The sequence below is a fragment of the Sapajus apella genome, unplaced genomic scaffold (assembly GCF_009761245.1).
Source record: "Sapajus apella isolate SASKATOON/1434 unplaced genomic scaffold, GSC_monkey_1.0 scaffold53, whole genome shotgun sequence".
Taxonomy (NCBI): Eukaryota; Metazoa; Chordata; class Mammalia; order Primates; family Cebidae; genus Sapajus; species Sapajus apella.
The window spans coordinates 15623983-15651005 of NW_022436993.1; the positions used below are offsets into that span (position 1 = coordinate 15623983).

General features: G+C 39.0%; 1 protein-coding gene across 4 annotated transcripts in view; it reads left to right on the forward strand.

Moving 5' to 3' along the window:
- The window catches only part of UPF2 (UPF2 regulator of nonsense mediated mRNA decay), a 124843-nt gene that overhangs the window by 62501 nt on the left and 35319 nt on the right, over positions 1-27023 (forward strand). For 3 of the 4 annotated variants that reach the window (XM_032244067.1, XM_032244069.1, XM_032244068.1), the window contains exons 10-16: positions 9684-9797; positions 11904-12020; positions 15271-15456; positions 18531-18734; positions 19500-19775; positions 22761-22944; positions 26733-26872. In XM_032244067.1, coding sequence (XP_032099958.1) covers positions 9684-9797; positions 11904-12020; positions 15271-15456; positions 18531-18734; positions 19500-19775; positions 22761-22944; positions 26733-26872 — 1221 coding nt within the window. The remainder of the gene's footprint in view (positions 1-9683; positions 9798-11903; positions 12021-15270; positions 15457-18530; positions 18735-19499; positions 19776-22760; positions 22945-26732; positions 26873-27023) is intronic. The other variant, XM_032244070.1, reaches the window with a different exon arrangement.

The following is a 27023-nucleotide window of genomic DNA, read 5'->3' on the forward strand; positions in this document are numbered from 1 at the left end:
TATTTTGTAATATATATATTCTTATAAGTTGAGTGAGGCTTCTTTAAGAATGTAACTGTTGGTAAGCATATTCTTGAAATTTGATAGTGGTATAACAGTTTAGAATTTACGACATTCTAAATGCTTGAAATATGATTTACTTAACAAAGCTTGAAATTGATCCGTGATATTCTAGTAGGGGGTGAGCCGTTACTGCTACCTTGTTCTCCCATTGCAGGACTGCACTTTTTGCTTTTGTAAAGTAGAAATAATTCTCCAAGGTCCAGACAGCCAGAGCCTTCATTGGTATTTCCAGCAGAAACATAATTGGCCACTGTGAGTCAGGGCGTGGTGCCACATAGGATATGCTGCTCTAGGTGCTGGGGTCCAAGTGTGTGGAGTCTGCAAGTTGCCATTAATACTCATTAATATTAGCAAGTGCTGCCATAGCCCATGTTTCTTTGATTCTTACTTAAGAAATTTTACCTTGGATTATGGTGAGTTTTTTAAAGATCATCCTGGGAAATAAGAAGAGCTTGTTACCAAACAGCCTTCCTTCCTCTCCAGCCCTAGAAGTACGAACAGACTATGTGTTAGTGGTTCTCCCAACCTATGTTACCCAGTTATTTCCTGGAAGTGCTGTTGCTTCAAATACAGGCCTGATAGTGGGGAAGTGATACCACCAGAGGTGACTGAAAGTGGATATTTAGTGTGAAAAAACATGAAATTCAAGTGTCGTTAGCCAATGGAAAAATGGTGTTTATAAAACTTCGCTTTATAATAAGTTGCTCAAAGCATGTGCAGGAAATGTCTGCACATGCTGTCTCTCTCTCACTGTGCACCAGTCAGTAGTATTGCCAAGCACCCAGAAGAACAGACACAGTTCCCAGGGTCAGGAACTCACAATGTAGTTGAGGACACAAGGTTTAAATACAAAAGCAAGAATGAAATAAAAATTAATCTTTAAATGTAATAGCTGTAAGGAATCGCATGCTGAATTGCCAAGTAAGTTGTTGGACAGTGGGTGCTTTGAGTGCAGAAGAAGGAGAGACTCTCTTGCAGAGGAGAATGGTTTGTAAGCACTTCTTATGAGATTTGTGGTTAAGATGTTTCTGGGCCAACTTTTGCTAAAGTGTTTTTCAGATTTTCATATGTCGTAGTACATAAAGAAAGGTTTCTGTGTTTAGAGAGGTTGGAAACACTGAACTCAAAAAGTTAAATGGTTTGTTTTGTTTTGTTGTAAGAATCTCAAAGCATTAATATGGTAATGTGCTCTGAATCTCCTGGAGGGGCATGAATATGGAATCCCTCAAAGAACACACTTTGATAAATGCTGCTGGTTCAGAGACAGATACATCAGAAGCTGTGATATTCTTGTTGATATGTTTAATCCCATTATACAAACAAGGAACTGTTTTACTAGTGGACAGTATGAGTTCAGCCTGGCCAATATGGTGAAACTCCATCTCTACTAAAAATATAAAAAAAATTAGCCAGGCGTGGTGGCGCATGCCTGTAATCCCTACTACTCGGAAGGCTGAAGTAGGAGAATTGCTTGAACCCGGGAGGCGGAGGTTGCAGTCAGTCAAGATCGTGCCACTGCTCTCCAGCCTGGGTGACAGAGCAAGACTCTGTCTCAAAGACAAAAAAACACAAGTTGCCGGATCAAGCATAATTAGTGCTATTGGTGAAAAACTTAAAATGAAGAAAATTCTATGTGTACTTGCTCTTATTTGAAACTTGGGGTGAGAGTTGGGGAATTGGCATTTTTATTGTTACTGTTACAGTGCTTCATTACGAGGGAAGAATACCAGAACTCCAGGAGCACACCTTGAGAACCACTGTTCTCAGAGGAGAGAAGAAAGAGCATTCTACATACTTGATCACCATCTACTTCCTCTAGGATCAGGCCTTCCTACCCCCAAATCTATAGACTTTGCTAACGATTTTCTATTAGGCCAGAGATATTCTCACCACTCACATCTTTAAATCAAAATAACAGCAACAAACACCTTTTCGTAGCATTCCCCCGCCCTCTGCAACTATTCTTTTATTCCTTCTTATTGCAATGTTTTACAGTCTACTTATCTCTGTTTCTCCTAACATTTACCCCTTGATTCACCATCATAGTAGCACCCTAGCAGAGACCACCAGTGTTTTTACATTTGCCTATTAGCTGATGTCTCTGCAAACTCGAAACTGCCAGACTCTCCTGCGTTTTAGGAAACCTGCCTCTGGCTCCACCACATGCTAGCGTCGTATCTTTGGCCATCTTACTCCAGTGTTCTAAACCTTGGTTTCCATGTCTACGAAGTGGGGATAGTAATTGCATCTTTTAAAATAGGATTGTTCTTAAGGATTGAATGAAATAATGCACATATAGCTCCTCACATAGTACCTGTACATAAATGTGATTTTAATAATAATTATACCTTCGATACCACCATTTTCTCCTGATTCTTACTTGTGTTACTATTCTCCATCTCCTTCACCTTTTTTTCCAGCTGAGTTTCTTTGTTGGGATTGGCTCAGCTTGCTTTCTTCAGCCTCCTTTTTAGTGGGATGCATTTACCTGGCGTTTAATTCACATCTATTTCTCAACAACCCAAATGTATATCTCTTGCCAGAACCTCTCTCATGATAGTTAGAAAGTTTTCGCGTACTCTGAGCTAAATTTGTCCCCAAACCAAATTTATTTTTTTCTTCTTAAAAATGTCTTTTACTTCATTGAATCTACTTCTGTGTTTTCCCTGTAAATTTACAGTGTATTTTATCCAATTACAAGATAAATACCTCTGCTTTTGCACCTAGACATTTAGGAGCCATTGTTGACTAAATTCTTTGATATTGTCTTCTAAAACAATTCAAATCTATCATCTCCTCTTTATACCTCCTGCCCCTGTCTTTCATTTTCCGTAGCTGGAGTTATGATAGTGGCTTTTTAACCCAGTTTTCCTGTCTCTGTCTTCCACCTAGATCCAGTATATTGCTGCGGTCTGATATGTTTTCACCACTAAGACCTCATTTGAGAAATTAAGCTGGTTAACAGAGCCATATGAAATTTGGCAGTTAAGGAAATCCTAGTTAAAACAGTGGGTTTGCTAATTTAACTGACGATTAGTACCCGTAATAGAAAGGAGAAATCAACATTCTCAGATACGTCGGGTGGGAATATGGTGAAGCAATTTGGCACTAGGTTTCAAGAGCCCTAGAGGCATTCATACATTGGACAACTCCAAGGACATGTCCTAAGTAAACAAAACTATGTACCAAAAAAGCGTGATTCACAATATGACTCTAACAGGGAAAACACCGTCATCTGAAAGCTCAACTGTGGATTAATAAAATGGCCATATAATCACAATGGTGAAATGATGGAGAGCCATTAGAGTTGATGTTTACAAAATCATTTTTATGGCTGGGTATGGTGGCTCATGCCTGTAATCCCAGTGCTTTGGGAGGCCCAGGCAGCTGGATCACCTGAGGTCAGGAGTTCGAGACCAGCCTGACCAACATGTTGAAACCCCATCTCTACTAAAAATACAAAAATTAGCTAGGTATGGTGTGTACCTGTAATCCCAGCTACGTGGGAAGCTGAGGCAGGAGAATCGCTTGAACCCAGGAGGTGGAGATCGCAGTGAGCCGAGATCGTGCCATTGCACTCCAGCCTGGGTGACAGAGTGAGACTGTCTCAAAAAAAAAAAAGGAATTTTTAAATCAGAAAGTGCTTTTTTTCAAAAGCAAGAATAAAATCTTACATATAATAAACTTAAAATGCTTGGAAAGTGCAGAAGAGAAAACAATTACATGTCAGTATTTAAGTAGCCGTCTTTGGATGGTGGGAATATGAGGAATATTTTTCCACTCTGTGTTTTCTAAATTTTCAGAATGGCCTACTTCTTTAGTGATGAAGGGGACAGCTTTTTTTTTTTTTTTGGAGTTTTGTTTTAAGAGATGGGATCTCACTCTGTCACCCAGGGTGGAGTGCAAAGTGCAGTGGCACGATGATAGCTCACTGCAGCCTCAAACGTCTGGACTCAAGCCATCCTCCTGTTTCAGCCTTCCAAGTAACTGGGACGACAGGCACATGCCACGATTCCTGCCTGGGGAGACAACTTTTATTTAATATAAGCAAATTACAGTCACTGATGTTTTAAAAATTAATCATCTCCCAACTTTTTGATTAAGCTTCTTTATTTGTTAAAATAAGTTGACTGCATATCTCCATTATAGGTATATTTGTTTCAAAATTATATACATTGGCAATTGTACCAAATATTTATGTGCATTATAAGCCATACAAAAACAAATGGAAACTTGTGAGATAAAACATATAAATAGAATTTCCAGTTCCTCTCCCTACTCCAAGTAGGTAAATAGTCACGCACTCTACTTTTGAAGATCAGTGGTTCACAAAAGTTTTTTAAAAGTTTTATATCAAGGCAAATTTACTTATTTATAGTCAGTACTAATTTTATGTTTAGCCTACAGTAGGTTTTCAGAAAAGCTTGGTGAATGAGTGAATAAACTTCATGTAAAATAAAATGAGCAAATTATGGAGGATAGAAAATCTCTATTTGGGTGAATGTCTACTTGGCCCTTCTAGAGGGGCCAGCTTGATACAACAGTGGGTTCTTGCTGTGAGAAAGTAGTAAATGATAGGCCTTAGGAAATCCTTACAGTTCATGTGTGTTTGTATATCTGAGGAGCTTTTTGTTGTTTGTTTGTTTGTTTGTTTGAGACGGAGTCTTACTCTGTTGCCCAGTCTGGAGTGCAGTGGCTCAATCTTGGCTCACTGTAACCTCAGCCTCCCAGGTTCAAATTATTCTCCTGCCTCAGTCTCCCAAGTAGCTGGACTACAGGCACACACTACCACATCTGGCTAATTTTTGTACTTCTGGCAGACACAGGGTTTTACCCTGTTGGCCAGGGTGGTCTCGAACTCCTGACCTCAAGTGATCTGCCTGCCTTGGCCATCCCAAAGATTGTAGGCGTGATATACCACACCCAGCCTGAAGAGTTTTAATTAGTATATACAAACTTTGTTATTAAATTAATCTAAATTTTAGCTGTCTTTAGCAGAGTTGCAAGCCACATTTTTGCTATGGATGATTGATTATATAAATAAAATCTTACAAGAGGCATTATTGAACTATATATATATATATATATATATATATATATATATATATATATAAAATGTTACATTGTTAATTTATGCAGAAGTGTTTTGACATATTTTTGATCATAAGGATTTAAGAAATGAGAGTGAAAAATACTGAATGAGAAGTAACAATGTTAGTCATTTTTACATGTTGCAGCCTTTGAAAAGCCTTCAGTTTTCTCATCTGAAAACGAGGGAGTGAGATCGTTGATTTGTAACGCTTTAAGTGTTCTATAATTTTGTCATTTTTATTAGATCTTACCTCCTTAACCTTTATAATTTTTCAGAATAATTAGAATTAATGTAAATATATGAAGTGGATGATACAGCATGTTAACATGTTTTGAAAACTAGAGGCTGGGTGCGGCGGCTCACGCCTGTAATCCCAGCACTTTGGAAGGCCGAGGCAGGTGGATCACCTGAGGTCAGGAGTTCCAGACCAGCCTGACCAACATGAAGAAACCCAGTCTTTAAAAAAAAAAAAGAAGAAGAAGAAGAAAGAAAAAAGAAAACTAGAATGCCTAGAATGCTGTGATGCTCTATAGCAGTTGATGAAGAGGATATGCATCTGACATCATCCCAAGGAGATTTAAAAATATATATGTGTACTTCCCAACTCTACTCATCCTAAAGATTTACTTTTAATATATAGTTTTTTGCTTTTTGAGATGGAGTCTCACTCTGTCACCCTTGCTGGAGTGCAGTGGCATGATCTTGGCTCACTGCAGCCTCCCCCTCCCAGGTTCAAGCAATTCTTGTGCCTCAGCCTCCCAAGTAGCTGGGGTTACAGGCATATGCCACCATGCCCGGCTGATTTTTGTATTTTTAATAGGGATGGGGTTTTACCATGTTGGCCAGGCTGGTCTCAGACTCCTGACTTCAAGGGATCCTCTTGCCTTGGCCTCCCAAAATTCTAGGATCACAGGTGTAAGCCACGATGCCCTGCCAGTTTCAGTAGATAGTTTTGTACATGCTTTCTTATATGTTTTCCCAAACAAAGACACAAGGTCAGTGTAATTTAGAAAAATTTTAAAGTGGTCAGGTGCAGTGGCTCACGCCTGTAATCCTACAACTTTGGGAGGCCGAGGTGGATGGATCACCTGAGGTCAGGAGTTCAAGACCAGCCTGGCCATCATTGGTGAAACCCCATCTTTAAAAAATAAAAAAGAAAGAAAATTTTTAAAGTTAAAAAAAGGAAAGATAAATACCAGTTTTATTAACAGCAGACTCAACATTGTGGTGGTTTTTTGTTCTTTAGTTTTATTTTTACCTTTTTTTCTTTATCATTTTTCATGGATGAATTATATTTTATGTATAATTTTCTGTTATTTCTAAGAAGCATTTTACCCTGTCATTAACTCCTTAAACATTATTTTAAAAGTTGTGTAATCTTCTTTTGTCCTGTACATTAATTGCTTAGTATCAATTGAAGCGTAGCCACTACCATCATCATCATTATCCTTACTTTACCAAGTGGGCAGACAGGCTCAGGGAGTTTATATGACTTGCTCAAGATAATATATCCCACAAAGTGATCTTCAGAGCACAGACATTCAGACTGTAGAGCTTTTGCTCTTTCATGTCACCGCAATATGTATATTAAACTTTTCAATTATTTGTTTATTCAGCAAACATTTATTTAGTATGCATGTATTAGAGATACATATATACAAAGAAGGATAAAATTTGTTATAGCTAATATTTATTGAACCCTTACTGGTCCCAAGCATTATTTTATGTGCTTTACTTGTATTAGCTTAAGAGTCACGACGACTCTATTAGGTCCATTTTTCAGATAAGGACGTTGAGACACAGGTTAGGTAACAGGCAGTAAGTGTTAGTGATAGTGCTGGGATTGGAATCCAGCGAAACTGGTTCACAGTCCACTCCTCGAAGCTCAGAAAGGAAAGTAAATTAATAAGAGGAGTTTTTCATGTGCATACCTATGAAACATTTATTTGTGAAAGGTTCTTTCTTTATGAAAGCTGTGCTGCTTTCTAAATTACATGGCTGAAAGCAGTCAAGTTTATTCAGTATCATTTTGTTTTATATTAAAAATGAGAATATAGTTCTATTTTATAGTTGTCTCTAATCGCAAAACTATTTTGTATGCTTAAATGATGTCATTAAAAAAAAGGTTCTAGGCCGATTGTGGTGGCTCATGCCTGTAATTCCACCATTTTGGGAGGCCAAGATGGATGGATTGATTGAGACCAGGAGTTTGAGACCAGCCTGGGCAACATGGCAAAACTCCATCTCTACTAAAACTAAAAAAATTAGTTGGGCACAGTGGCACACACCTACAATTCCAGCTGCTCAGGAGGCTGATATGGGAGGATCGTTTGAACGTGGGAGGCAGAGGTTACAGCGACCTGAGATTGCATCAGTGCACTCCAGCCTGGGCACAATGTGAGACTCTCAAGGAAAAAAAAAAAAAATATGTTGAAGTTGAATTTTTGTGATTTTGTTTTTCATTAATATAGTTTTGTTGATCCTTGAGATTAAATTGAGTTATAATGAGCTTGTAGTTTGCTGAGTTTTTAAATGAATAAACATGGTTTTGTTTAAAAATTATCGCTTGACAGTGTTTACAAAGGACATTTGAAAAAAAATTAGTAAAAATCAAAAAAGTCTAAATACCTCCTACCCCTGCTTGTGACAGAAAGCAGGTCCTTAAAAATTAAAATGACACCTGGGTGCGGTGGCTCACACCTGTAATCCCAGCACTTTGGGAGGACAAGGCGGGAGGGTTTCAAGGTCAAGAAATCGAGACCATCCTGGCCAAAATAGTGAAACCCCGCCTCTACTAAAATATAAAAATTAGCTAGGCATGGTGGCGCACGTCTGTAGTCCCAGCCAGCCACTGGGAGGCTGAGGCAGGAGAATTGCTTGAACCCGGGAGGCAGAGGTTGCAGTGAGCCGAGATTGTGCCACTGCACTTCAGCCTGGCGCCTAGTGACGCAGCAAGACTGTCTTAAAATAAAATAAAATGACAGGCCGGGTGCATTGGCTCACACCTGTAATCCCAGCACTTTGGGAGTCCAAGGCAGGAGGATCACGAGGTCAGGAGATCAAGCCTATCCTGGCCAACATGGTGAAACCCCATCTCTACTAAAAATAAAAAGTTTAGCCAGGCGTGATGGTGCACAGCTGTAATCCCAGCTACTCGGGAGGCTGAGGCACAAGACTCTTTAACCCAGGAGGTGGAGGTCGAAGTGAGCCAAGATCATGCCGCTGCACTTCCACCTGGGTGACAGTGAGACGGTCTCAGAAAACAAGAAAAGAAAGTGCTAAACTAATTCATGGCACCACATTATGGTCACTGCTGTTCAAATAAAAGTTATCTAGACTGTAGGTTTGGTTTTCTAATAGAATTCTGAGGTTAAATCCAATTATCTTGGTTTGTCTCTTTGCGTGGTACTGTTGCAATGGGATTTTGTTGCATCTGATATTTCTTGAAATTTGTGCCTAACTAGAGGACTTATATTTGCAAAGAACCTAAACTTTGACATACAGCCAGGACTGGTGATAAAAAAGAACAGTGATTATATTGGCTCTTTTATTGTAATGAATTTATAATAAAAATGCAGCATAGTTTATAGTTACAATATACTAAGCCTTAATACCAGTTTTGCTTAGGTGAGTACTTGGCATTCAAATTTTTAAAGCAGCATTTCCTAAAGTGTGTTCCTTATAGTATTACTTTAATGGGATATTTACTGATAATGGCTAACATTTGAAAAAGGAGGTTGTGTTGCCAAATAAATCTGAAAAACATTGACTTAAAAGTTTTCCTTTCTTAAGGCCCTCTTTAGGCCTGGTAAAATTAATTTTTTTTTCTCTAAATTGCTTGACCATGGAACTGTTTTGCAGGGCACATCCTGGGACTGGTGTTATACAAAGCAATTTTTTCTTTAGCTTATAGTAGTTTGAATATGGCAAGAAATTTTTTTTTTTTTTTTTTTTTTTTAAATGAAGTCTTGCTCTTGTTGCCTAGACTGGAGTGCAACGGCACAAACTCAGCTCACTGCAACCCCTGTGTCCCGGGTTCAAGCAATTCTCCTGCCTCAGCCTCCCCAGTAGCTGTGATTACTTGGGAAGCCTATAGCAGGAAAGTTTACTCATACATATTAAAAATATCTAGAGTAGGCTGGGTGAGGTAGCTCACACCTGTAATCCCAGCACTTTGGGAGGCCAAGGCGGGTGGATACCTGAGGTCTGGAGTTTGAGACCAGCCTGGACAACATGTTGAAACCCCTTCTCTACTAAAAATACAAAAAATTAGCTGGGTGTGGTGGCATGCACCTGTAATCCCAGCTACTCGTGAGGCTGAAGCAGGAGAATCATTTGAACTCAGGAGGAGGAGGTTCAGTGAGCCAAGATCACGCCATTGCACTCTAGTGTGGGCACCAAGAGCAAAACTCCGTCTCAAAAAAAAAAAAAAAAATCAGGAGTGAATCCAGATGCATTAAAATAATAGTTTTTATCACAGAGATTCAAGATGTTGATTAAGCATTATCATTTTTCTCTTAATTTTTAGGTACGAAAAAAGGACCAGATCAATATTGAGACAAAGAATAAAACTGTTCGTTTTATTGGAGAACTAACTAAATTTAAGATGTTCACCAAAAATGACACACTACATTGTTTAAAGGTCAGTGCTGAATTATTTGATTGTTTTTAATTGAAAACAATATTAAGTTTTAGTTATAAGTTGGTGGATAATGTTAAATAATTTAATATTTACTTAATCCAAAAGAAGACCAAGAAAGGAGGAAAAAGTAACATTAAACAGATGTGCAAAATACAAAACTCTCAGATCTTAGATACTCATGCAGTTCTACCAGTAATTTCATGAAACCTGACAGGACAAAATACATCAAGTAAAAGCCTTAAAAATATAAAACTTGGGCTGGGCCTGGTGGCTCATGCCTGTAATCCCAGCACTTTGGGAGGCTGAGGCGGGTGGATCAAGAGGTCAGGAGTTCGAGACCAGCTTGACCAACATGGTGAAACCCTGTCTCTAGTGAAAATACAAAAATTAGCCAGGCATAGTGGTATGCACCTGTAATCCCAGCTACTCAGGAGGCTGAGGCAGGAGAATTGCTTGAATCTGAGAGGCGGAGGTTGCAGTGAGCTGAGATCACCCAACTGCACTCCAGTGTGGGTGACAGAGCAAGAGTCCATCTTAGTAAATAAGTAAATAAACAAATAAATAAATAAAACGATTAAAATAGCTGCTAGGAGCTGTCTACCACAGAGCTACACTTAAATATGAAAATGAGAAAAGTTAAATAAGAAGATGGGGAAAATATACTATGCAAATGCTAATAAAAAGAAAGCAGCCAGGCCTGGTGGCTCACGCCTGTAATTCCAGCACTTTGGGAGGCCGAGGCAGGCAGATCACAAGGTCAGGAGAAAAATACGAAGGAAGAATATTCGTGTTTTTTTTTTTTTTTTTTTTGGGACGGGGCTTCGCTCTTGTTTCCCAGCCTGGGGTGCAATGGCGCGATCTCGGCTCACCGCAACCTCCGCCTCCCGGGTTCAGGCAATTCTCCTGCCCCAGCCTCCTGAGTCGCTGGGATTACAGGCATGCGCCACCATGCCCAGCTAATTTTTTACAGTTTTAGTAGAGACGGGGTTTCACCGTGTTGACCAGGATGGTCTCGATCTCTTGACCTCGTGATCCACCCGCCTCGGCCTCCCAAAGTGCTGGGATTACAGGCTTGAGCCACCGCGCCCGGCCCGAATATTCGTTTTTTTAAACAGAAATTTCTTTCCTAGGAATTCATTTTAAGGAAATAATCATAAATATGTGCACAGATTTCTCTACAATGATGTGTGTCGCACCATTTTTATAATACACATTGAGCATTCCTAATCTGAAATGCTCCAAAATTCAAAACTTTTTGAGTACTGTTACAATGACACGTGGTAAACACCACACCTGACCTCAGGTGACAAATCACAGTCAAAACTTTATTTCATGTAAAAGATATAAAGTATTATATAAAATTACCTTCAAGCTATGTTTATAAGGTTATATGAGACATAAATCAATTTTGTATTTAGATTTGGGTCCCATCCTTAGGCTGTCTCATATATATGCAAATACTGTATTCCAAAATCTGAAAAAGTTTGATATCAGAAACATTTCTGATCCCAGGCATTTCAGATAAGGGATACTTAACCTGTAGCAAGAAATGGGAGACAATTTGGATGATAAATAAGGATCAAGTAAGTTTTAATCTAGTTCATATTATGTAGTACTATGTACTTTGTAAATCGTCCACAGAAGGACAAAAAAGGACATGAAAAAATATTCCTCGTAAGCAAAAAAAACACAAGGTATTAAATGATACAATATAAACCAAGTTATTAAATGTCTCAGTCTGTATTAGTTTAGAAAATAGGCATAAGTGAGAATTTTGGGAAATATATAGTCCAAAACAAAAGGCATTGAGAAAATGTCTGCTGTGTATGTGGCATGTGTTTAAATACATAACATCTAATAATAAATAGAAAGGGCTTTGACATTCATTTCCATATATCTTTCTGTGAAAGACATTAAATATATTGAAATTTTTCAATAAAAATTAATGGCAGAATGCATAAGATGCCCAGCAGTGAACCTGGATAGACCCCTGTTTTTTACATTGACGTTTTAAAAGTTGTTACGCACATCAGATGTATGATAATTTCTTCCTCTACTAGGGTTGAAGGGTTGCCTTTGTAGTTTTCATCATTCTTCCTGTTGCAGATGCTTCTGTCAGACTTCTCTCATCACCATATTGAAATGGCATGCACCCTGCTAGAGACGTGTGGGCGATTTCTTTTCAGATCTCCAGAATCTCACCTGAGGACCAGTGTGCTTTTGGTAAGGGCTTGAGCATCCTGGTAAGAGCCAGAGGTTCTTGGTTTACCTGTGCTTCAGAAGTTAAAAATACTGACCAGTGCTGGTTATCTTATTCAATCATTTGAATACAAACATTTCTACCCAAACTGGAACATCCCATACCTATGAGTTGCCATCTCTGGAGAGCTGTAGAACTTAGAGGGTGTGATCATTAAATCCCTAGTTCTGTTAAACATGGAAGTGTTTTCTTGTCTGTTTGGAAGACTGAATATTTAACAGGCATTCACTGGTTACAGTACAGAGATGTGTCAGTATAGGAGCTTAGCTACAGTCAGTGCACTGTAGAAATTCTAGGAGACAGGAGAAACAGTTAATGAAACTTGGTATACCCACAGTTGAACTTATAAATAGTAAAACTTTCTCCTAGTATATGATGATTTACATGGATAGAAAAGCAGTCCATAGGAAAGAGTGAATGTGTTTTTAAAAATTCATTCATTTACTCTTGCATTGTTAAATATGAATTGCATCTGTTAGGCACTGTTTTAGGTGCTACATATATGACGGTGGGAAAAAAAAGCTCCCGTACACACAGAACTTGAAATCTACCACCACCCAGCCCCCAAGTCCACAACAATGCTTGGGCTCGTCAGTCCCTCTGCACGCTTAAACCCAGCCTTCTCACCTTGGTGCACAGCGCTCTCTATTACCCGGCCCCTCCCTCCTGTTCCTTTTCTGCTGCTCCCTGCTGGGAACACACTGGCCTGTTCTGTCCACATCTGGCTTGCTTTCTTCTCGGGCCTCTGCATGTGTGCTCTTCCTGCAGTTCTTCAGTACATGTCATCCTTCAGATCCTAGTTGAAACGTCACTTTCTCAGAAAAGCCTTCCCTAACCCACCTGAACTAAAGTGGGTTCCCTGTTGTTTAGCATCTCATACATACTGTTCATACCACAGTTGCAGTTATTATTTAAAAGAATAGTAGTTGATTTATTTGTTTACTTTATCTTCTGACTCCAGACTATTAAGCTTCTTGAAAGTAGGAATTATGTCTGTCTGTTCAGTGATGAGTTTCCTGCACCTGCTGTAGTACATAACACTAATAAGTACCTAAGTAATTTATTTTTAAAAATTTTTTGAGACAGGGTCTGCTGTTGCCCAGGCTGGACTGCAGTGGTGTGATTATAGCTTACTGTAGCCTCCAGCTCCTGGGCTCAAGTGTTTCTTCCACCTCAGCTCCCGAGTAACTGGGACTATGGGTGCACACCACCATGCCTGGCTAATTTTTTTATTTTGTAGAGACAGGGTCTCACTGTGTTGCCAGGACTGTTCTCGAACCCCTGGCCTCAAGCAGTCCTCTTGTCTTGGCCTCCCAAAGTGTTGAGATTACAGGCATCAGCCACTGGCTACTTTACTTTCTTTCTGTTTTGTTTTTTGTTTTTGTTTTAAGAGATAAGGTCTTAAGGTTGTCCTCCAGGCTGGAGTGCAGTGGCATGATCACAGCTCACTGCAGCCTTGAACTCCTGGGTTCAGGCAGTACTCAAGCAGTCCTCTCACCTCAGTTTCCTGAGTAGCTGGGATGACAGTGGACACTACCATGCCTGGCTAATTTTTTACTTTATTTTTCTTTTATTCTGTTATTTTTTATTTTAGAGATGGCGTCTTACTATGTCACCCAGGCTAGAGTGCAGTGACGTGATAATAGTTTACTGTAGCCTCAAACTCCTGGGCTCACTCAATCCTCCTGCCTCGGCCTCCCAAGTAGCTGGGACTACAGGTACCTACTACTGTGCCCCACTATTTTTAAAATTTTGTTTATTTTAATGTAGAGATGGGGTCTCACTTTGATGCCCAGGCCGGTCTCAAACTCCTGGTCTCAGGAGACCCTCTCACCTTGCTTCCTGAGTTGCTAGGATTATAGGCTTGAGCCACTGCACCCAGCAGATGTTTTTTTAAATGACTTAGTTATTCAGTAATCTTAACGCTTGGTATGATGCTGTTTTAAGAATTAGGAGTGCTGTTTAAAGATCTTCAACTTGTCATTGGTTCTCAACTGGCATCTAGTGGGTAGAGGCCAGAGTGGCTGCAAAACATCCTACAATGCACAGAATAGTCCCCCACAACAAATTATCCGATTTAAAATGTCAGTAGTGCTGAGGCTGAGAAATTCTGAAGAAGATGGTGAGTGACTAGATCTGTATTTGTTAGTTACCTCCTCTGAGCTGATACTGAGCAACCCTAGGCACACCTAAGACCACGGGGACTTGTAGTTTTTTGTACGGATATGTCAGGTATCTGATACAACATAGAATCCTTAAGAATGAATTCTTAGTTGTACTTGGAACAGCCAGAGTCAGCCCTTTATTTATATGTTTAGTCCTTAATGTCATTCACTTTTATATTCAAGCCTTGGTTTCCTTAAAGTTCATGTTTTTTGGCAAAGTTATGGAAGAAGTTACCTTTGTAGCAAAGTTCTCTTATTTTATTGGATGAAGCCAAAGGCTAAGTAGGTACGGACTAGCATGTCCTAAACATGATAAGTAGTGTAACAGTTAGTGTGCTTATGTGCTCTTCGATATGCCCAGCAATTGTTGTTGTCTCATCACCCACACCTCCCTGTGTGTTTTTTTCTTTCTTTTCTTTTCCTTTTTTTTTTTTCTTTTCTTTCTCTTCTCTTCTTTTCTCTTCTCTTCTTTTTCTTTCCTTTGCTTTCCCTTTCCCTTTTTCCCTTTCCCTTTCCCTTTTTCCCTTTTCCCTTTCCCTTTTTCTCTTTCCCTTTTTCTCTTTCCCTCTTTCCCTTTCCCTCTTTCCCTTTCCCTTTTCCCTTTCCCTCTTTCCCTTTCCCTTTCCCTTTTTCCGTTTTTTCTTTCTTTTCGAGACAGGGTCTTTCTCTTGCCCAGGCTGGAGTACAGTGGCAATCACGGCTTATTGCAGCCTCCACCTCCTAGGCTCGAGCTGTCTACCCACCTCAACCTCCCAAGTAGCTGGGACTACAGGTGTGTGCTATCACACCTGGCTAATTTTGTATCTTTTGTAGAGATGGCATTTCACTGTGTTGGCCAAGCTGGTCTTAAACTCCTGGGCTCAGGTGATCCTGCCGTCTCACTCTCCCAAAGTGCTGGGATTATAGGCCTGAGCCACAGTGCCCAGCCCTTTCTTTGCCTTTCTAACCCATTACTTTGAAATAGTAAATCATGGAGAGTAGAAGTTTAATTAGGTGTAAAGGAATCTTAAAAGGAAAGGTTTTGATTAATTTGGGCTTTTTATTTCAGGAGCAAATGATGAGAAAGAAACAAGCAATGCATCTTGATGCAAGATACGTCACAATGGTAGAGAACGCATATTACTACTGCAACCCGCCTCCAGCTGAAAAAACTGTGAAAAAGAAACGTCCTCCTCTCCAGGAATATGTCCGGAAACTTTTGTACAAGGATCTCTCAAAGGTTACCACCGAGAAGGTAAATCTTATGAAATCATGCAATAATAAATAGTTCATGTGGGATTTGTGTTAGTGCTAAGCTCATGGAGAATCTAGGAGAAGGCGGGGTAGAGCTCAAGTTCTTTTACAGTCAACTCTGTGGAAGTCATCCTGAGAAGGAATTCTTTTTTTTTTTTTTTTTTTTGAGACGGAGTTTCGCTCTTGTTACCCAGGCTGGAGTGCAATGGCGCGATCTCGGCTAACCGCAACCTCCGTCTCCTGGGTTCAGGCAATTCTCCTGCCTCAGCCTCCTGAGTAGCTGGGATTACAGGCACGCACCACCATGCCCAGCTAATATTTTGTAGTTTTAGTAGAGACGGGGTTTCACCATGTTGACCAGGATGGTCTCAATCTCTTGAACTCGTGATCCACCCGCCTCGGCCTCCCAAAGTGCTGGGATTACAGGCGTGAGCCACCGCGCCCGACGAGAAGGAATTCTTATGATGAGACATAATATTTGGGACTTAGGTTTTGTTTTCCTTTTTTTTAGACAGAGTCTCACTCTGTCGCCCAGGCTGGGAGTACAGTGGTGCAATCTTGGCTCACTGCAACCTGCGCCTCTCAAGCGATTCTCCTGTGTCAGCCTCCCGAGTAGCTGGGATTACAGGCGCACGCCACCATGTCCGTCTGGCTAATTTTTTGTAGTTTTAGTAGAAACGGGGTTTCACCATGTTAGCCAGATGGGGTCTTAATCTCCTGACCTCATGATCTGCCTGTCTCAGCCTCCCAAACTGCTGGGATTACAGGCGTGAGTCACCACACCCAGCTTTGTTTTCCTTTTATGATAACTTTTTGTTCTAATTGAAATAGTAATTCTAGTAAATTTTGGTTTTATTTATATATTTGAAACTATTACTTTCTCTCTAGTATTACATAATGAATTTGTATTTAAATATTTTGCATCAGCATAGGGGATCCTAACCTTTCGTAGACTTTATAAGAGGCCCATGATCCCTCTGAAATCTCATAATTTTGACTGTGGCTATTTTTATTTTTTTTGGAAACAGGGTCTGGTGCTTTCTTTAGATTCTCAACTGCGGTTAATTTCCAGTGAAGGTGAAGAATCACTGACTTATTTTCTTAATAATTGTAGTTACCACGTTAGAAACTTCGCTTTTAAGTAAGATATGTTAAGCAAAACATTTCTTGGTGAACCGTGCAACTTGACATATAATACGGTGTCGAATTTTTTTCTTTTTAAGGTGGAAGGTAGTAGGAACAATGTTGCAGGTTTGAAAATTGAAACCAGCTTTCTTAGTCAGAGGCAGTAGTTGTTTAAAATAATTTTGGTCCAGGCACAGTGGCTCATGCCTGTATCCCAGCACTTTGGGAGGATGAGGTGGGTGAATCGACTGAAGCCAGGAGTTTGAGACCAGCCTGACCAACATGGAGAAACCCTGTCTCTGCCAAAAGAAAACAATACAAAATTAGCCGGGTATGGTGGTGCATGCCTGTAATCCTGGCTACTCAGGAGGCTGAGGAAGGAGAATCGCGTGAACCCTGGAGGTGGAGGTTGCGGTGACCAGAGACTGCCTCATTGCACTCCAGCCTGGGCAACAAGAGCCAAACTCTGTCTCAAAAAAATTAAAAAAATTTAAAAAAAGTTTTGGAATTGGTTAAAAGTTTGAAAAGTGTAGAACGGGTAAACAACTTCTTATACCAGTTTCAGTGGAAAGATCCCTTAAGGAATCCCTTAAGGGATGTTTTTGCCAGTTGACTTTGGGTTTATTTATTTACTGGAAATTGATGGATTTTTTTAAAGTGAGATTATTGACTGGCACGGTGGCTCATGCCTGTAATCCCAGCACTTTGGGAGGCCGGGGTGGGCAGATCACTTGAGGCCAGGAATTCGAGACTAACTTGGCCAACATGGCGAAACCCCCATCTCTACCAAAAATACAAAAATTAGCCAAGTGTGTTAGTGCATGCCTGTAATCTCAGCTATTCAGGAGGCCGAGACACAAGAATTGCTTGAACCCTAGAGGTGGAGTAGTGAGCTGAGATCACGCCACTGCACCGCAGCCTGGGTGACAGACCAAGACCCTGTCTAAAAAATACATATAAATAAAGAAAGAAATAAAGGGAGATTATTTATGTCAAATTATGCACAAAAGAGAACATGTTATTTTTTCATAAACATTCGGGTTTGGTTTGAGACGGAGTCTCACTGTCACCCAGGCTAGAGTGCGGTGGCACAGTCTGAGGTCACTGCAGCCTCTGCCTCCTGGGTTCAAGCAATTTTTCTGCCTCAGCCTCCCTAAGAGGTGGGATTAGAGGCACCGGCTACCATACTTGGCTCATTTTTGTATTTTTGGTAGAGGTGGGGTTTTGCCATATTGGCCAGGCTGGTCGCAAACTTCTGACCTCAGATGATCTGCCACCTTGGCCTCCCAAAGTGCCGGGATTACAGGTGTGAGTCACTGCACCTGGCCCATTTCTGTTTTTAAAGACCTACTCCAGGCTGGGTATGGTGGCTCATGCTTGTAATCCCAGCACTTGGGAGGCCAAGGCACACAGATCACTTCAGGTCAGGGTTTTGAGACCAGCCTGGGCAACATAGGGAGATCCTGCCTCTACAGAAAATGCAAAAATTTGATAGGCATGCTATTGGGTGCCTGTAGTCCCATATACTTGGGAGACTGAGGTGGGAGGATTGTTTGAGCCATGGAGGAGGAGGTTGCAGTGAGCTGAGATTGCAGTGCTACACTCCAGACTAGGTGACAGACTAAGACTATGTCGGGGGGAAAAAAAACCCTATTGCAAACTCCTGATTGAATATTTCTTTCAATGACCTGAGTACAGTTACCTAGATTGAAGACCTGAAAACTCTAGAAAATTTGAGGGCACTATGGAAGGATTTGGGAAAGATGATAATGAATTTTATCATAATTAGAAAATATCATTTTTTCTATTTCTGAAGTGGCTGATAGAGGATTTCTAATGTATTTTCTATTTCAAAAGTTCTCTGTACAGTCATTGTAAAAATTTATGTATTATTTGGTCAGACTACTGTGTAGTTATCTTAATAATTTAAACAACATTCTCTTGATTTAGGTTTTGAGACAGATGCGAAAGCTGCCCTGGCAGGACCAAGAAGTAAAGGACTATGTTATCTGTTGTATGATAAACATCTGGAATGTGAAATATAATAGCATCCATTGTGTAGCCAACCTCTTAGCAGGACTAGTGCTCTACCAAGAGGATGTTGGGATCCACGTTGTGGATGGAGTTTTAGAAGATATTCGATTAGGAATGGAGGTAACCAAGACTTTTTAATGTCACAAAATTGGAATTTGTGGAGAATTTATTATTTCTAGGTTACTATTGAGCCTCAAGTTGTAAGAATCTGCAAATTTATTAGAAAAAGCTGATAGTCATTTTATAAGAATTTTCTGTAAATACTTTCCTCTTTTCTTTTTCTTTTTTGAGATGGAGTTTCGCTCTTTTAGCCCAGGCTGGAGTGCAGTGGCACCATCTTGACTCACTGCAACCTCCGCCTTCCAGTTTCAAACAATTCTCCTGCCACAGCCTCCCGAGTAGCTGGGATTACAGGCACCTACCACCATGCACAGCTAATTTTTGTAATTTTAGTAGGGACGGGGTTTCACCATGTTGGCCAGGCTGGTCTCAAACTCGGCCTCCCAAAGTGCTGGGACTGCAGTTGTGAGCCACTGCACCTGGCCTAATGCTTTCCATTTACTGTAGAACCCAGATTTATTGTTTTCTTAATTCACTGATTGCAGCAAAAATAGAATTACATTTTATTTTATAAACAATTCATGTAATGATAGCTAAATTTAACATCTAACATGTTCTTTTTCTGAAAACATTTTAAGGATAGCCATTTCCTAGAGAGAGAAAAGTACACCTAGAATTGACCACTTTATTAGAAAAGATCTGTTGTTTCTCTATTCAGTGTTCTTTCAGTAATTGATGTTTTCAAGTTACAGAGGCAAGTTTAACCTGTTTTCATATCTATTACTCCTGTTTAATGAAAATTTCTGTTTTTGTTGTCTTTTTTAGGTTAATCAGCCTAAATTTAATCAGAGGCGTATCAGCAGCGCCAAGTTCTTAGGAGAACTTTACAACTACCGAATGGTGGAATCAGCTGTTATTTTCAGAACTCTGTATTCTTTTACTTCATTTGGTGTTAACCCTGATGGCTCTCCAAGTTCCCTGGACCCACCTGAGCATCTTTTCAGAATTAGACTCGTATGCACTATTCTGGACACATGTGGCCAGTACTTTGACAGAGGTTCCAGTAAACGAAAACTTGATTGTTTCCTTGTATATTTTCAGGTATGTAAGCTGGAACACTCAGTTTGGCATCATTTAATTCATTGCTTGTGTTTAAAAAAATACTATTAGAAAAGAAACATTATGGTATTCATATGCCATATATATGTTCATAATTAGTTTATATCCTTCATATAAGAATGCTTTTGGAAATTTAAAGATATATGTTGGATTCTGTTATATAAACATTCTTTTTGTTTTTCTTTTTTTTCCTCTTCTATAAGTGAGGAAATATATAAACATTCTCAATGCATGTAACTTTTTTTTTTTTGAGACCGAGTTTCGCTCTTGTTACCCAGGCTGGAGTGCAATGGCGTGATCTCGGCTCACCGCAACCTCCGCCCCCTGGGTTCAGGCAATTCTGCTGCCTCAGCCTCCTGAGTAGCTGGGATTACAGGCACGTGCCACCATGCCCAGCTAATTTTTTGTAGTTTTAGTAGAGACGGGGTTTCACCATGTTGACCAGAATGGTCTCAATCTCTTGACCTCATGATCCACCCGCCTCGGCCTCCCAAAATGCTGGGATTACAGGCGTGAGCCACTGTGCCCGGCCGCATGTAACTTTTATGATTGATAATGATTGCTCATTAATTTGGGGAATTATTTTGGTACAGTTTGAATTTGGTTCAGTAATTTATGGACTGATATTTAATACAGTAATTTAGTCATTAAATTACTTGTGATTTTTAATATATTTGTTGATGTTTTCACTCATCTGTATTCTGGTTTACGTCTCAAATTCTTGTTTCTTTTTTTTAAATAACGAATGGGGTCTTGCTATGTTGGCCAGGTTGGTCTTGAGCTCCTAGCCTCGAATAAACCTCCTGCCTCAGCCTTCCAAAGTATTACAATCACAAGTGTGGGCCACTGTTCCCAGCCCAAATTCTTGTTTCTGAAAGATTTAATTTTTTTGTTTGTTTTGAGACTGAGTCTTGCTCTGTCACCCAGGCTGGAGTGCAGTAGCAATCTTGGCTTACTGCAGCCTCCTCCTCTCAGGATCAAGCAATTCTCCTGCCTCAGTCTCTGGAGTACCTGGGATTGCCGGCGTATACCACCACACTAAGCTAATTTTTGTATTTTTGGTAGAAGGGGTTTTACCATGTTGGTTAAGCTGGTCTTGAACTCCTGACCTCAGATGACCCTCCCACCTCAGCCTCCTAGAGTGCTGGAATACAGGCATGAGCCACTGTGCCCAGCCTAATTTGTTTTTAAAGGAAAAAACCTATCACTTTTGAGGAAAATGTGTTATTTTTAATACAGAAAGAAGTATTTGTTCATTATTCATAAATTCTTGGATTGTGCTTTCCAAATCTTAATTTTGGTTAGTTATATAAACTTGTGATTTAGACCAAGTACAGTACAAATTAAATTCATATACAAATACAGAGACAGTACTACAACCTCTATAAAGTTAATGTTTCAGAAGTTAACTTGTAGGTTGATTAGCTGGAGCCCAATTACTATTTCCCGTGAAATACAATTTTCTAAGTGCCGGTTAGGGTGAACAACTCACTATCAGTTGCTTTAAATTTTACTAAGTGCTGATAGTACCATTTGATTCTATAAAATCACAATTGTTAGTATTTTCATTTACCCTTTAATGAGAAAAATAAGTTTAATGTTACAACTTGAGGAATCAAAAATACATCCACATGGTAGCATGTGTTAAGTCAGGGATTAATATTCTCGGGGAATTGTAGTCTGTTAATTTTCTCCTACCACTATTCCTTTGCAATAGAGGGAAACTTACCACTCCTTTACTTTCTGAATTGATGGGCAGAAAGTGGGGAAAGGGGCTTGCAGATTTGAGGGTTGAAGTCCCTGTTGTATGTAAGGACCCTTTTAAGTTGGATACTGTAATAAAAGCCAGAGTTTTGTTACAAAATGGCAGCTATACCAGCACCCAAAGCAGAATCTCTTTCAGAAGAGAATCCTTATTTGGATTCACTCTGACATCTTAAGCTGAAAGTAAAGAAAAACTCAGAAATATTCAGGAGCAAAAGAGACAAAAATATTTTCCAAATTGATTAACAGACAGAAAGGCTTAGCAGAGCCATACCTAGAAATTGGAGTCAGAAGTGAGTGAGGCCTGGGAGATGTGGTTTCTGTGTTCCACCCACCACATGGAGTGTACAGTTCAGTACTGGAAGGCCAGGAAGAAAGGATCACTTGGAGCAGTGCTTCTAAACTTTCCTGTGTCCCCTGGGGACATTGTGAAGATGTGGATTCTGATTCAGTTGGCCTAGGGGGAGGCCTCAGAGTCTACATTTCCAACAAGCTCCCAGATGAGGTCCACATTTTGAGTAGCAAAGACCTGGAACAAACTGGAGAGGAAATGTAAAACCTCCAGACGAATACCTGCTCATATACTAGAACATTCTTGGGTTGTGTCTTCAGTTTATGTAAATTTAGGAATTAGAAGAAGTATAAAATACAGTGTGGGAACCAGGCTTACAGTAGAGAGGGAAAGTGTCTGCACAGTGCCATATACACAGTAGTTGTTCAATAAATGCTTGTTGATGAGTAGTGATTTTTATATATTTCAAAAACCATATCTTCAGCTACAGTTAACTCTTCAAAAATCAAACCAGGTAGCACAGAGAAAGTGAAAATGTATCACAACAATGGCCTTGAATTTGGTTATATTTGTAAAATTAAATATAGGATATTGGTCTGGGGTTTCTACCTTGTTTTGGAGTACCTGAAAATTTATTTGGTATTTTATTTATAATTTTTCCTTGCCTTGAAAAAAACTGCAACAGTTATAAGAAGAAGATACTTAATAAATTCACCAAATAGCTCAAAACTTGTATAGACAGAGGGAAATGATCAGAATAGGATCATGGCTGTTGACCATTAATAGGAATGGTAGGTATCTTATACAACCTTTTAGCGTAGCTATTACAACTAGGTAACAGCAAAGTATAGTTTATTTTCACATATTTTGTTGTTTCTTATACCTAAATTTTATTTTTCATTTGTTATCAGCGTTATGTTTGGTGGAAGAAAAGTTTGGAGGTTTGGACAAAAGACCATCCATTTCCTATTGATATAGATTACATGATCAGTGATACACTAGAACTGCTAAGACCAAAGATCAAACTCTGTAATTCTCTGGAAGAATCCATCAGGCAGGTGCAAGACTTGGAACGAGAATTCTTAATAAAACTAGGTAAGCAATTGATTACAGACATAAAATGAAGGTGACATTTGGCAGATGTTTCTGGAATTTGCTTTATAATGTTACCAGTCAGAGTTTACATTGTATCTTTTCTATTTTCAATGTTGAGTGTTATGTAATAGTGTTAGGTAATACCTGTGTGGTGCACTTGATTTCACTAAGTAGTTTCAAACTGGAGGAAAACAGTTAACTCAGAACTTGAAGCAATTGATAGTGATGTTAAAAAAGCACACACACACAATCCTGTCTACCTCTCTTAATTTTAGAATTTTTGGTTACTAATATAAAATCTATTTTTGATTAAAGCATTTATTTTCAGAGTATTTATTTTCAACAGGCATTATTTCCTAAAAAGTGCAAGTAAAGAAACTGTAGAAGGGAGTACCTGTCAGAAGTTTGGAACTACCCTACAGGATTTCAGAGCTTACTGGCAGAGTTGCCTCTATTTCTAAGGACTAGAGAAAATCTGGAGATAATTAGAGGCACTCTGTATACCTTAGTATCCTGAGGTTGTTTTGGAAAGAAGAGTTAACTCTCAAGCAGCTTTCACTACGGCTGCAGGAACCTACATGTCATTAGAAATAACCAGTACAGGCCGGGCGCAGTGGCTCACGGCTGTAATCCCAGCACTTTGGGAGGCTGATGCGGGTGGATCACGAGGTCAAGAGATCGAGACCATCCTGGTTAACATGGTGAAACCCCATCTCTACTAAAATACAAACATTAGCTGGGCATGTTGGCGCACGCCTGTAGTCCCAGCTACTCAGAAGGCTGAGGCAGCAGAATTGCTTGAACCCAGGAGGCGGAGGTTGCGGTGAGCTGAGATTGTGCCATTGCACTCTAGCCTGGGTAACAAGAGCGAAACTCCATCTCAAAAAAAAAAAAAAAAAAAAAGAAATAACCAGTACAAGGTATAGCCATACCTATCTGGTTTACATGCTAATAATTCTTACACGTTTTATTGTAGTCATTTTAAAGTGACACGTTTTAGCTAGGTGCAGTGGCTCCTGACTGTAATCCCAGCACTTTGGGAGGCCAAGGCGGGCAGATGACCTGAGGTCAGGAGTTCGAGACCAGCCTGGCCAACATGGCAAAACTCTATCTTTACTAAAAATACAAAAATTAGCCAGGCATGGTGGCGCATCCCTATAATCCCAGCTACTCGGGAGGCTGAGGCAGAAGAATCTCTTGAACCCAGGAGGTGGAGGCTGCAGTGAGTCAGGATCACGCCATTGCACTACAGCCTAGGCAACAAGAGCAAAACTCTGTTTTAAAAATAAATAAATAAAGTGACACATTTTCAGACTATTAAGCTAGTATTTGATTTTCCACTGTAACTTGGTACATTTATGTTTATTAGGGGATCTTTACCTTCACCAGTTACGCTAATTATACAAATTTACTACATTGCATATCTGAAGAACCACTTTTCATGGTAAAGGTTTTATAGGTGCTATTACTGATTGTGCAAGTATTAACTTTTCCTACTACTTAACCCATAATGGCATGTGTGATTCTTTGTTCTTTGAATCTTTTTCCAAATGTATAGGTAACTTTTTCCAAGTTACCTACTTTTTTTTCCTTTTCAAATTTCTAATTGAATACATGATCTCATATCAAGCAGAGTATTTTTGAACTTACTTCACTTACTTTGGATCCTTGGAAAATGGTTAAGTCTTAGCCTTGTTTCCCAAAAACCTTAGTGAATGGTACTCTCTGTATAGTGGACATTAGTAAATGTTAGTGTGACACCTCGTTTGGTGACAGAAATGAGAACAGTTATGCTTTGTCTTTTGTAGATCAAAAGGCTAAAGGGCTGCAGGCTTCTTGTGAGGACTCTCTCCTTGTTTAGAATATGGAGGGAAAAATAGATTGCTATTTATGAATGAAACTCTAAAGATGGTAGCAGCTGCAATTGTTGCACTCCCAAGTCTCCATTTGCTTCCTGGTTTTAGAGCCTAAATATCAGGAAGAAGATGTATGCAGAAAAATCTGTATTAAATCAGTTTCTTACTGCTAAACCAGCAGATAATACAGTATTGTGCCTTTCGTAGTTTTTTGTTTTCAAACACCTGCAAATTCAGCTTCTCGTGTTAGTTTTATAGTATCCTAATGTTAACATAATAGTTAATTGGAAAACACTAAAACCATTTTCTTATATTTTAAAAATAATTTTAATAGTATTAAAAAATGTTTATGACAGTAATTTTAAAAAATACCAAGAAAATCATACCAGTATTCCATACAGAAAGATAATCATATGTTAATATTTTGGCACATATTTTTCTACTCTTTTTAAATTTTTTATGTTTGTGATTTTATAGCTGATTGGTTCTACTTAATACATTATGAAATTTTTTCTTGATTTTATACATACTCTTTTAAAGCTTTATTTTTGTTTTTTAATTGGCAGTATTCATTTATATCAGTGTGCCATAATTTACTTAATACAGCTGTTTCACTCTTAGGTTGATTCTAGTTTTATACCACTGTAAATAACATTTTTATTTTTAGTGTACCTCTGATTTTCTCAGGATAGATAAGATTACTGGCTCAGATTTTTATTTTAATTTAAGAATAAAACTAAAATGGTAATAGGCAATATTATTTAATTCTGGTTTGGAAGTGTTCAAACCAACATTCATGAAGTGAGAGGGTTAAATCACATCACTAAAGTTTCTTCCTGCCTAAATCCTCTAAGATTCTATGAGTGAACAGTTATTTAACACCTACTGTGTATTTATTAATATATGGCCTCTCTTAAGTTTTGAACATAGAAGACAAGTTCTTTGTCCTTAAGGGTCTTATAATCTGATGTAATATTTATGAGATCATCAGAAAAAAATAAAAACATGGTATGTCACAAAATGTAGGGTACTACAAGTTCTCCACATGCTTTAGGAGCAAATTTAGGAGAAAAAGTAATGGATTAAAGTACTCATTGACAGTTTATGCAGGAAGTAAAACTGAAACTGAACGTGAAGAGTGGATGGGATTTGAAAGTGCATATTAAAGGGTATTCTCTATTAAGAAGGATAGTGAACAAGCAAGATCTCAAAGCAGTGTGCTCTGACAGAAGTCTGAGCCAACTGCAGGGGAGGGCTCAGGAGAGAGTAGTGGGTAGTAAATCACTGGGATCAGATGAGGCCACATTGTGTGCATCTCAGGAGAGGGTGGACTCGAATTCCAACAGGAAGAGAATTGACTAGGCAGTGAAATGTGGAATGGACACAGGAGGTGAAAACAAGTTCAGGCCAGGGAGTTCCCTTAGGCTCAGGAGGAGAATGCTGTTACTGAAGAAAAAAATTAGGCTGTATGGTGACAAAGCTGCTATGGCTTTTTGTCCCCTTCCCCCCTCTTAATTTGCATAAATTCAGTTTTATAGCCTAATATGATTTCTCTGTTAAAGCAGCATGATTTTTTTTTATGTCTTTGAGTTTTTGGAGACTCTTTAAATATCAGTTGGTAAAGAGTGTGGCCAATAACTGTATCTTACATATGGCTGAGACTGTACCTTAGCTGCTACTGTTTTCTACCTTTTTCCGAGACTGAGATATACAAGATTATCCAATGTAATCTTGCTTTTTGTTAGTTGAAATGTAGGTCTACACATTTAGTTTTTAAAATGTTTCTCACAGTAGTTTTTAATTCTTTTACTTTTGTTCTGAGAAAATGGCTGTTTTGAATTCTTTAATATGTACTTTTAGATGAACTGGTATAATAAACTAGACTATATCTATTTTTAATGTATTTTTCCATTTCCACCCCCTCATTTCAAGGCCTAGTAAATGACAAAGATGCAAAAGATTCTATGACAGAAGGAGAAAATCTTGAAGAGGATGAAGAAGAAGAAGAAGGAGGGGCTGAAACAGAAGAACAATCTGGAAATGAAAGTGAAGTAAATGAGCCAGAAGAAGAGGTGATGACTCTTATTTATAGCAAGATAGAGTACATTTGTATAAAAGTATTTTGATTATATGAGCCCCAATTTTTTTTTTAATACATAAGACCTGTTCCTTAGTTGTTGTTGTTTTTTTTTTTTTTTTTTTTTTTTTTTTTTTTTTTTTTTT